A 13,218-nucleotide genomic window follows, 5' to 3' on the forward strand; every position below is an offset into this window, starting at 1 on the left:
CACCATAGTAACAACCACTTGACACTATATAAGGAGGAGAAACTCTCACTCTCAAATTACACAACTTGAGTGGAGTACAACTTACTTTCATATTTAGGCTACTTTCTTGTAGAGTTAGAATGTAGGAGGAGAGTGAGGGGAAGCTTTGAAAGGAGTGCTCCGGTTGTCACAGTACTCTTCGGGGGAGTTCCGATGAGTGCCAGAGATGTCGACACTCTCTCAACTCTCAAGTGGAGTCCCGGAGGAGTGCTGGAGCTGTCGGCACTCTCTCCTTCGACTTGTACCTCGATGGATGTTTTCTTCAATAAAATAAGTATTTGAGATTTCTTTATGGTATTTACTTTTCTTATTTAAGTAAGGTAGCTTCTCATCATTGTGGGCTCGTCGCTTCGTATTTATACTGAGCACTCTAGTACTAAGACTCTGGATGAAAAAGGAAATTCTTGGTCGAGGCTAGAGTAGTAATCGATAACGTAGATGTGGTGTCTAGGTTAGACATTACCTTCATTTATTGTGTGCTCCACAGAAAGTGAGACAGGCGGCAAGTGATGATAGTCATTTCCACCCTTCGTGTTACTCCACGTTTGGGTACATCATAGAGCTATAAGTCGGACTCAGCCTGACAAACCAAAGGAAAGTCGGTGCCCAAAGCAACTGATAGAATTGTACCTTAAATTAATTAAGATAATTAATCCATAAGAATCATCTCTATCGTAAGCCTACCATTTAATTGTTTTCCTTAGTTGAATCATGTTCTTAGATTGTACTCACATGTTCCTTGTGATTCGATATCCTTAGAATATTCCAATGTGAAGTGCTACAGCGATATTCATGCGGTTGCGGATTTATCTATGACCGTAACAAAATACCAACATCGTCGGACTCCAGCCATCACTTATTGTAGTTACCAGGCATCCCCTTCTCCCTAACCCCTCCCAACCTTTCCTAGGTCTTGTGCGTCCCCGGTCACCGCTCCCCGCTTGTTGACCTCCGCGGGAGCGCCGTCTTCATCGGTGTCCCGAAGCATCGCTGCCAATCCTCTCCGCCGACATGCTCCCTTTGTCACTTTGCCCGCCCACGCTCAGTGAGATCCCCTCCCTTTTTTCCCCTTCCTTTCCACCGTCTCCCGTGCCCGCCGCCGCACCTTTGGTCATCGCCGGTGGCAGTTGGGCGCCCACCGCTGCCTCCCAGTTGGCAGGCCGGCCGGGGGCGCCACCCCTTTCACTTGCTTTTAGAGGTCCCTCATGAGTGATTGTCTTACATCTCTCAGATTTTGCTTAGCTTATAAAAAAATTTGTATTATGGCTATCTAACCTAACAATCTTTTCCTCAAGAGATGTGAAACTGACAGATGCTGGCGGTCAGCCCCAACTTATCTTTGCCTCCCAACCAATGTGATCGGCGCAAGAAAAAAAAAACAGTACCTACAATTCTATTGATCACATAGCTATACACCGTATTTGGTTTGTATGGCCATATGGCCATCTTAATCTTCGATTCCTAGTATGTTTCCCCAACTATGTAAGATCACATCAACTCCAAACCATGCTTGCTGCTAGGGCAAAAGGTGCATCTACATAAAAACACTTATTTTTGCTGTACCGGTATCCATAGAAGCAAACAATCGTTTTTTCAGAAGACCACAGCAACAAACGAGCAATTAGCTGGTTGAATAATATAGTCAACGGTAACACTGGGAATACATAACAAAGGGATATACAAAACATTGTATCCGATCCCGATGGCTAGGCCTTGTTTCTTGTAAAACTCTAGGCGCATCTGACAATATATGGTCATTGGTCAGCTATAACAGCCGGTCAGTATTCTTCAGAAAGGTTTAAATCGAAACAAATGAGACAATTAGCAGGTCAGCATATAAGGAGGCAACAATTGGCTCCTATCAACAATTTAGAACACATGAAACAAGGGAAATATTTTAACCTCGCACCAAAACATAAATTTCTGCGTATGCCGATCTCTTTCACCAAAATCTGTGCTTAACAGCCGCCTTCTCTTCAATAATGGGCAAATGGCAATGCAACCATGATCACCAACCATTACACCCAAGCTATGTCGAAGATAGTCTCAGCCAGCATTACAAGCTCAGTGGAGATATGCTGGTTTTTAAGCTTTTGCTTAGTGAGGCAGCAACTGGTGCATGAGTCGATTAATCATCTCATAACTGGTGAACGTAATGACAGCATTCGGGGTTGTCCTTAGCAAATTCGTAGCACAACCTCTGTAGAAGCCGGGAATTCCCTCCTTCTGATACACTTGCTTGATACAGTCGATTACACCGGTGTAGTGCACAGCACCATGACGAGCACGACCTTGTTCTTGCAATTTAGATCGTACAACCTGCCAATATAAGCCAATTACTATAACTGAAAATAAAACGTAAGGGGTTTTTCAAGTTCCTAGCTACTGGTGCTCCAAAAAGAAGTCAAGTAAATTCCACTAGAAAGTGATCTTTTCTTCATTAGGTTAGTTCATCTTCTCTTTCACTAAATAGTGTCTGAAGGAGGTTATTTATTCATCTACGCCTCTCTGCCTCTCTGCTTATTTATTCACTTTAGAATAGATTTGACATTTTAAGCAACAACATTCCTTGCTTTCCTATTTTAGCAACAACCCAACTCACTTTCCCATTTTAACAAACATTTCACCAATCCAAAATATAGATACCAAAACATGTGACCAAATTGAAAGAAATAAAGTGTCAACTTCAGAAGAGATCAATGTGTCTATTCAGGTATCTGTAGCAGGAGACACATGTATTCAACAGAAAACCATTTAGTACTCAAAAGAAAAGGTATTACGAAAAACATAGGACCAACAAAAATACCTCATGGGGGTATGTTATTATTGAGGCCGCTACTTTAGATCCTGATGAACAAATAGCTAATTTTCCTGGGCTGAGCTTATCGACTGTAGTGTTGTCTGAAAAGCATGTGCACATCTTTGTAAATCTTCAAGCCATGAAGACTCAGTCTTTTACTCAAACTTCGTATAGTAAAAAAGATTTTTTACCTCTTTTAGCAAAGTAAAGCTTCACATTCTCGTAGACTGGGAGCTGGATGGCCACATGAGTAACCCCAGCTAGAGAAGGAAGAAGACCACTATCATCATATAAAACAGAGATCAAATAGACAACATATATTTTAATGAAAAGAACGAGAAACGAACTGACCAAGACAGTATGCAATATGATTAAGGTGAACCTACCTATACAATCCACGGATACCTTCTTCTTCTGCAATCCGCCGTAAAGCAGACCAAATGCTTGTGTAAGGTACCACACCTGTCCTCATCCCTTGTGTCTACAAGATGTAAATAGAGTACATAAATAATTTTAAACATCATCCAACGTGACACATATATACATGTAACAATTGCTATAAATAAGATCCTATGCCCAAAATTATGCAAAAATGATTAAAGAAACAAGCAGGGTCACGTCAGGCTGTAATTATCAGGTCAAAATATACTATGCCAAATAGTTTTTCAATCATTGGTTATAAACATTCATGCAATTCACAAAGATTTCAATAGTTTAGTGGGCAGCATTCTCAGATTTATTTTAATTATGTTGAATCATTGATAACAGCGTTCATGTAATGACAAAGTAACTAGAATTCACCCTATTCTCAGAGTAATGATTTCTAGACAGAAAACATGCTTCAAACAGGTGGTTATTTTTACTAATTTTGAATGGACTCATATTAACTAAATGATTAGCCAACCCTGTCTCTCACTTGTGAGTTAGTTGTCTAGGAATGAGGTTTGACTCTTCAATCTAAGGGAAGTTTCTGATCAAGACAACATCAAAAATAAAAAGCTCAATGACATGTAGGACCCACGTGAGTCAATGACATGTGGGTCAGGATGGCATATCTCAAATTTTGTAAAATTATAATGGCACAGTTACAATTTTCCCAAAAAAAGGGAATTATATGGCCCATTGCCACACTTCCACAATCACATGAAATATGAGTTTCAATGGCTATTATTAGGTTTTGTTGTCACAGTTGTCATATACTAAACATCCTTCACATGTCCAACAAGTCATATCCATAACGATGGGACAGTTGCAAGGGATCAATTTGTTCGCTAGAGACTGCGTGCCACAATTTGACAAGAAAAGTGCAGTTGGTGTACCTACTAACCAAGCATGACATCTTCTATAACAAAGCAAGAGAAGACTGGCAGCTTGTTCATGAGAACTAAGGGGTATAATTGAATACCCCAAGAAGGCTTTTATGCATGCTTGTCTAAAAAAAGTTCTAGTCTAGTTTATTGAATGGTGCAAACACAGCAAAACATCTCCTACGATGGCTTGGCGTAGCTGCCAGGCTGGCCTGTAACCTCCTTGTTTCTTAGAACCATATTGCTTGTGATAACACACAAATGCAATCTCTTTGCTATTAAAATGTGCACCTATTAGTTATTAATAACATATGTTCCAAATCCTCACACTTGAAAATTAAGGAGGGGATGGGGGAAGGAAAACCAAATCCCTTCATGATGTTAGTTAATCCCAGTTTCTCCCTCTCTAGCCAAGTTGTTAGTTACTGACTGACTGACTGACTGACTAGCGCTGATTTCTGGAACCATGGTTACATCTACTGCACTAGTGTTGATGCATTGAAGTCTCAGAATCGAGAACTACCCAAGATAGAATTGCATGCCCAATATGTGGCCCAAGAAAAATGTTAACAAAATGTGTTGAATACAGTCGTTCTCAAATTCCATCGGGAACATCATCATTTTGAAGTTCTCCATGCATGGAAGAATTAGTTAATAAATGTCTTACACAGGAAATGCTGCAGCTCAACAGCTCATATATAGTCATATCATATTAACCCAAACAAATGTATGGCATTTCACGCATTTCAGGTCTCTAGGATGGTAAGAAATACAGATTCTGGCACATGATCAAAACCCTGGAACATTGTAAATTTGTAAGCATTTCTCTGATGATTGGCGCAGCCACCTTCACAATGTTGTTGACACCCCATGGAACACCTAAGTTCTGTTCTCATAAAAATCTTAAGTTCTAACTAGCAACATCAAGCATCCTCATATCTGCCCCTAGGATTCACAAGTAAGGCCTAATACATATATCCATCATGTACCAAGCAAGTAGCAAATACAACGTATAAGCAGTATATACTACTGTGAGCCAAGTTGTATCACCATCTTCTACAAACTTGCCGGATATTTATTAGTCTCTCATCTCAAGAAGAACCATAGCCGCACCCCCACCCCCAAAAGTAAGGTAATAAAATTGCAAAGTCACAAATCTATAGAAAGTTGTTTTGAAAATAAATACCATATAGGGAAAAATAAACAGATATAAGTTACTACGATATAGCTTACTTGTAGCCTAGTCTTCACAACCCACAATGGATTAGTTGCAACAGCTGTTGCAATCCCGGCACATGAAGCAGCTAGAATATTTGCTTGGACAGACAATTCGCCAGTGTTATCACCTGCATAATGAACATAAATGATTAGGAATTGGTACCGGAGTTTGTACTATGATTCTCTACATTAACAAAATTATGACAAGGCATGCAGACAACAGTTGATGCATCAAATATATGTTATTAATATAAGTAATCATCCCTGAATTAAAAGCATAACTATGACCATAAATCAAAACTAGAAGACATCTGCAGCTGTAGGACTATAAGGACTAGTTAAGAGAAACGGGAGGTGGCTACTGACAGAAAGAAGTAACTTTATTTAACAACTGACAGAAAGAGGCAGTTTTATTTGGACATATGTATATATACTAGTGCCAACTAAAGGACAATAATGTTAACACGTAAGAACCACAGGCGCAGAAAGACAGTGCAAAATACGGAGTATGTAATAGGACAAAAAAAGACGAAGTAATTGAGTTTTGTAATTGTCAGCAACCACTAGCAAAAGCAGTCAGTGCAATTAAACCAATAAATTACCATAACAAGCACGTACTGGTAGATATAGCATTGTTATCTTTGTCCATGAAAAAATTATGTTCCCACCTCTGTAGGGTAGAGCCTTAGTTATTAATAAGCCTATGGTATTGAGTAGAATTTAGGATTATGTGTGCGCGCATGTGCGCACAAGACAGGTATAGAGATGAGGCTTAACTCCTCATTTGCTTATGTGCATAAAGTCATCGGACTCTCAATCGAAGTTTCTCATTTCCATGATTTTACAACTATAATTGCACGAAACAATAAATGACCCCCAAGCACACTCTGCACCCTGTTAAGTTTCCAGCAAAATTATAAAATATAGGATCATGATCTAGTTTGCCCATAGTTTTGTCTCCTATCCTATAACAGTCCTTAGTTGTAAATATATTAACTGTTACATATATGCTCTTCATGAAGTAACAAACTAGAAAAACCCATTTTACACCTTATATACATGTCTAAATAACAATTTAACCTCAGTTTGTACTACATCTTCGAAAAAGGAAATAAAGAGTAGACTGAAATAATGCAATAACTACAAATAAAGCAGAGATATAGACCGCAAATGCTGCAATAACTACAGAGTACTTGACTTCCACAATGGCTTGAGTTGTGAAAGCATGCATTTTTCATAAAAATGAACTTATAATACAGGATGGAGAGCATATATGAGTTATCGGATCATATTAATGCACCAAAATATACACCTGATAGATCTAATAGAATCCACAGTTCCACATGACTCAATTAGTCTTTCCTAGTTTGATTCAACTTAATTCTCTTGGTTTCTTTAGTGTAATTGCATGGACATCTGCACTTAGTACTTTCCTTGATTTGTTTGGGGATGTGAATTGTGAAATCTACAGATAGAAGGCAACCACATTTGAGAGAAAATGATCCATATCTGGTCAGGATCACCAGACACTTTAGGTAGTTAGGTATATATAAGAGGGCAACATATCCTATGCACACAGGCCCTCACGTGTACACACGTGCACACCAACTAAAAAATGTCACCAAAAAATCTAGAAAAAATCATACACATACTTTCAATTGTATTACACCTAGGGTTAAAATCTTAACATCAAATTCATTATATTTTAGCCGTAACAAAAAAAACAAAAAATCTGACAGTTTTAAGGTTGCAATTTTGTCAGAATTTTATCTTTTTTGTTATTCTCTATGTAGAATGAATTTGAAGATGCGACTTTGCACGTAGATGTAATACTATTGAAAGTACATGTATGAATTTTCCTAGAATTTTTTGTGATAATTTTTAGTTGGTGTATATGGTGTGTACACGCGAGGGCCTGTGTGCATAGGATACGCTCCCATGTAAGAGTGCTGTGATATATCTGCAGTTCTGAGCTGTGGAACATATTCTACCAAGAATATTTACCATGTATGGTCAAATGTTGCTATTATGTGATTCTAAAAGGAAGGTTGTCATTTTATCGATATCCCAAAAGGAGGAGGTTATCGAAAGCAAATCCAGTGGAGAAGCAAGTCTTAGCGCCAGCATTCCGGAGACAAAAACACTGTTTTAACATGTGATCAACATAACTCCAAAAGGGGCACCTATCAACATATAGTGATAAAATAGGTATCAAAATGCTGGACTCTACGGTGAGTGCATAAGCCTCTCCAGTCAAATATACAGTTAGTCAAGTATGAAATATCAGTTATAGTATCATCACATATAGATAAGCTTTTGTACTTTTAAAGAACATAACAAGTCTTTAGCTGAAGCGCTTTAAATGATTTCCTGATACAGGGAAAGTTGGACACATTATGCAAACAGTAGATCCTCGGGAAAATTCCTTATAGTTCACTAAGCTGTTGTGTTAAACATGATTTAATGCTAATTCTTTTGTGAGCATTTCAAGGAATACAAATATCTAATATAGTGGCATGTCAGAATTGTCCATAGCATTCCCTGAAATGCTCAAGACCTTGAGATGCTTGAGTTAACTGAAAACAAAAACAAAGATGGAAACACAATAGAATCTAATCCAACACATGATTCCCTTAAATAAGGATTTGATGCTTCTGCCCACCTTTCTTCAATATTTTACACATAAGCACAAAAACTGACAAATCTAGACCAACATTGGTAAAGCACAGTTGTGTTTAACCTTGAGAATGAAGAAGACCCTTCAAGTGATTATAAACTGAAAACGTAACCTGCAGAGTGCAACAGACAAAACATTATATAAGGTGTGATTCAAAAAATATATATCAAAGGCAGAGATAACAAAAATGAAGAGAATCAGACAGATATTTTGTGTGTTTTCTCTGTTAATACATTTCACGTGTTACATGTTTCAAACATAAATCACGGAATCAGCAAAAACAATCAATTAACTAGCATCTAAACAAAAGATCAGCCACCACTAATAGAAACAAAAACGCCAACAGCACACAGCCCACGAGCCATGGCTTCAGTGCACAGAATTGTTTCTTTCACTACAGTGTACGCAGTCAGAATAGCTGAGCATGCATATTTATGAGATTATGAGTCAACAGAATCAAACACACCAAACAAGCATCAATCATAAAGCAATATTTAGCCTGCAGTTTTGAAGCACAATTAGATGTTCATAGGGAGTATGGACTATGGATTAGACCACATATATATTGAAAACCTCCTGTATCACATTCTGAACGTGGCATATATTAAATTCTATTTGATGACATACTTATTGAAGAGGATGGGAATCACTGATTTTTATCATAAAAAGGAGAGCATCAAATTTGCCAGATCTTCCTCCACAAGTCACATGATACTACTCCCTCCGTCGTATAATATAAGGGATTTTAGAGGGATGTGACACTGCCCGGATTCATATTACTAGGATGTGTCACATCCCTCCAAAATACCTTATATTTTGGGACGGAGGGAGTATATTACTATTAAGCGCCAAGAGAAAACAACCGACTCATGTTTCCCCTTAAACAATTGAGTGCCAACAGTTCAACCCTGACAGTATCTCCCACACAACCTACTAAAACAAATTCACTTCTGCAGCCAAAATCTCAACAAACTCCTCAAAATCAATATAAATGTCCATACATATAGCTAGATCTGTAATATTGAAATTGGTTTTTATTGAATCGCAATCACAAGTGGATCTAGATAGTAAGCGAAATGCATTAAAGTGTTCAAACAGCAAACACGCTTCGTGGAGATGTACATCTGTTATTAGGCATTGCACGGAACATGTATTCAATTTAGTGAAATCACATAAAACATCAGCATTAGGCGTTTTCAAAACTCATTGTTTATAGACATGTAGCAAGCTATCATCTAAAAGTGGATTAAAGAAATTAAAACAATCCTGTAATGTTACTAACTGTATTTGTACATTAATGATTACTCACATCCTAAGTTGGAAATAATGCTACTGTTTACTGACTGACTGTATAATGTTAATGATTACTTACAGCCCATGTTGGAAACAATGCTACTATCGTTGGTGAAAGGCCACGATACAACCCAGGCAGGCCTTCATTTTTTAATATGTGCTGAAAACCTGAAATTATTACCCTACCTAATACGGAAGAGAAACAGAAGTCAGAAAAAAAGATAAATGGAGCAGATATATGATGAATAGATGAATTATCAAGAGATAAAATAAGACTGTTTGAGAAGGATTAAAAATTAGTAATACATGCTCAAGAGAACAATACTTTCTGAGTATCCAAAATTAATTTATAATTGTACTAGATTGATCATCAACATACAGAGATAAGCACTATATTGTTCAGCATGTTAAACTAAGATGTCTATAGAAGTGTGAAAGGTTTTATGGTATTAATAGTTGTGCCATTGGAGTGACACATATGCACAGGACATATAGTTCCCCTTCAAACAGAGAAATGTGCATGTTTGTAATGCAAACTTGATGAGGATAACAGGTTTTTTTTTTCATTTCAGATTCAGATAAAAACATTAGAATATACAAATGAACATGCAAGTCTTTTCAAACTTAGCGAATCATATGATTTATATGAATGCTAATATGCCTTTGTCAAAATATTCAATATATGGAAATATTTTATAATATTTTACTCAAGACATCCTTCCATTTTGCAATATTTGTCCACAGCCCACTTTACACAGACCAAGAAAGCACAGTCTAAGAAAACATAATGAAAATGACTGTGGATATCCCTAATATACTCATAATACAGACAATTTATCTTTTCAAAAATATTTAAGTAGGTGGGAAATGCATTTAAGTAGGGGCAAAATTTGCAAGAAGTACATCTTGATCTCTGCAATGGACAAGTATTTTGAAACAGATACTCCAGAGATAATGGGACAGATACTGTGAAATGGAGGAAATAGTGCAATGTCAAAACAATCTTATATGAAATGTTGCATTGGTTGACTATAAGAGATTCTGCAGCAGCAGCTACATTACGCACTGCATGTGCAGCATTGCAGGGAAAAAGACTTAGCTCACAATTTCATGTGCCTAATTTATAACTATTCAAGCATACAAAAGCATGGATTATTAGATTATCTATTTTGGCACTCCTACCCTTCCATTCCTCAATTTTGACAGTAGTACTTCAGTTACAAGCATGCATTGAGCTCCTAATCCCCTTTATCAACCCCAACACGTCAGACCAGCCCCCCACCCCATTAAGCGCCAACTTTTGCAATCAAACCATTGTCCAGCATAACTGGTATAATGCAAACATATAGGCTTTCATCATGTTCTTTAGTATCGCAACGCGACAAATTGATCTTACAGCGAGACCAAAACAGGCTAACTCACAAATTTCATGGGGCAACAAGCCCAGAGAAAGCGTATGGACAGAGTGCAAAGTAGGCAAACGGTACGTATAAACCATGCATCAGAAGAGAAGAGAGCTAGTTACCAGGTGGCGCCGTGCTAGAGAGGTTGGAAGGGAGGCCGTACACCTGCAGCCGCGTCTTGATCACGTCCAGCGGGCACAGCACCGTTGCGGAGATCACACCTGCGCCCAACACAGCCACCAAACGAAGAGCAATCAGAAGGATCAAAACCCCACGCCACCATCCCGAGACCGAAGCCAAAAAAAACCCACCAACCCTGGCTAGAACCATACGCAGGGGAGAGCAGAATTACCAGCCGAACCGCCCGCGATGGCGTTGCAGGCCGCCTCCCGGACCATCACTCGCGCGCCGTTACCTCCCCTGCCCTCCGACATCGCGGCGCCCGAGAAGCCGCGGGGGGAGGCAGCCCAGGAGCTAGGAAGCTGCAGCAGACAAGAGAGGGACGAGACCGTCTCCCTCGGTCAGGGCGAAGTCGACCACCGGAAATGGCGGCGGCGGCGGCGGCGGCGGAGGACGCGCTCCGTCCCCCGCGGTGGGAGGCCCCGGCCGGATCCGGGCGGGCGGCCGGGCGGGATGCCACGCGCCGGGCGACGGGGGGAGCGCCGCCCGCTCCCTCAACGCGGCTTGGGACACTCGCTTGGGAAACGGAAACTGGGGCCGCAGGGAGGCGGCGGCGGCAGCGGCGGAGGCGGAGGGGAGGGGCGACGCGGCCGGCGGTGTGGGAGGGGAACGGTCGAGGGGGGGACGGGGGAGGGAGGCGTCGGCGGCGGGGGGAGTTGGAACTTGGGAAGAGGGGGAAGGCGTGATGATTGATCGGGTGGTGGGGGGGAGGGGGGGACGTGACGGGTGCGTCCGTCGATGTTGCTGCTCTCTTGGAGTCTCGATCTGCTGCTGCTGTCTCAGCCAGCGGGGGGCTGAGCGGCGGAGCTACACGCGTCCGTCCCCTAGAGCGCTCGCTTAGCCCTGAGCTACCACGCCGTCTCGCGCACAGGGCTCGGTGTGCGAACTGCCCCGGTCCATCGTGACTAAAGGCTGTGTTCGGGCCGACATGCAAAACAAAACACCAATTATTATATGATTAATTAAGTATTTATTATTTTTTTAAAAAAAATAAATTAATATTATTTTTTATGCAACTTTCGTATAGAAATATAGCTCGGCTCATTGGAAAAAAGCAGAGCTACAATTTTAGGGCCTCGTTGGTAATCAACATGCTCGGACAGACCTTTTCCAAATCAGCCAAAGCAATTCCATTGGTTGGCTTATTTTGTTTGGATGGATTTGATGAAGGATCTCCTGCTTATACTTGGTTGAAAATACTCAGATGGGCTTTGGCAGTTTGGCTGAAAATCTTCAGCCCAAGGGTCTCACCGGATGGCTTGTTTGGTTGAGGCTTGGGCTAAGACTTTTCAGCCAAACAAGTGGGACCCGCAAGGGAGTTGGATCATCAGCAGTGGCTAATTATGTGAACTCTCTAGTGACCATACACAAAAAATAAAAATCCCAAAACCACCGGCCACAGAAAATCCTTCACCAGCCATATAAGCAAAATAACCCAAACAATGGTTTTTCTTTGGCTAAATTGAACTTGGCAGATTTGGCTGATCAGCCAAAGCTTCATGCCATCCGATGAGGCCTGAAATAGCTATCCGATGAGAATCTTAGTTTGAGCATATAGCCCTTGAGACGTTCATTGGTTGCCATATTCAATCATGCAAAAGGTAACTGTCTGTTGTAAACATCTTAAGGTTTTGCTAGTTATCTAGCTCGCACTTGCTCGTATATCAGATACAGCGTGTCGTATATTTAGTTGCTTGAACATTGACCTGAGCCAGAATGAGCAGTTACAAAACTGCCTTCGTAGCTAGGTTGAGCAGAAAAGCTTGAATCGAGCTCAACTCATCCCGCATGAGCCCATGTAGGTGTGGGGTTACGCAGGGGCGTGTGGATACAAAAGGCTAGGAGGGGTTTGTGCCTCCGCTTCATTTGCTCATTTCCATCGACCCAATCCGTTGTTGTCTCCATCACTGCACCTGTAAAGCCTCTCGCCCTCACTTTGAGTAGCTGCAGCGAGCAGCCATAATCCTATGACAGCCAAATATTCCCTTTGTCCATGAATATAAGGTATTATGCCTAAAAGAGCACAAATTAAGAAAGAGTAAGTAGTACATCTGTGTACATCATTGACACAATAAACAAATTTGTAGTACACTAGTATTAGTATGTTTTCTGTAACTTTTTCCCTTTTTGACATAGGGCATGTTTAGATCCTGTCAAAATTTTACACCCTGTCACATCGAATATTTGGAAACATGCATGGAGTATTAAATATAAATAAAAAAATAACTAATTACACGGATTGTGTGTAAATTGCGACACAAATCTTTTAAGCCTAATTGCGCCATGATTTGACAATGTGGT

The 13,218-nt window shown here is 40.2% G+C and overlaps 1 protein-coding gene across 1 annotated transcript; it reads right to left on the reverse strand.

Moving 5' to 3' along the window:
• Nucleotides 1-1,651: 1,651 nt before the first annotated feature.
• Nucleotides 1,652-11,680, reverse strand: LOC9266735 (nicotinamide adenine dinucleotide transporter 2, mitochondrial). Its single transcript, XM_015766714.3, has 9 exons — nt 11,090-11,680; nt 10,860-10,958; nt 9,414-9,520; nt 8,105-8,153; nt 5,380-5,492; nt 3,226-3,320; nt 3,031-3,119; nt 2,846-2,940; nt 1,652-2,358 (listed from the first exon to the last, which is right to left on the reverse strand). The coding sequence occupies exons 1-9, from the start codon at nt 11,169-11,171 to the stop codon at nt 2,137-2,139; spliced, it is 951 nt and encodes a 316-aa protein (XP_015622200.1). The 5' UTR covers nt 11,172-11,680; the 3' UTR covers nt 1,652-2,136.
• Between the last annotated feature and the right edge of the window lie 1,538 nt (nt 11,681-13,218).

The sequence above is a fragment of the Oryza sativa genome, chromosome 1, assembly GCF_034140825.1.
Source record: "Oryza sativa Japonica Group chromosome 1, ASM3414082v1".
NCBI lineage: Eukaryota > Viridiplantae > Streptophyta > Magnoliopsida > Poales > Poaceae > Oryza > Oryza sativa.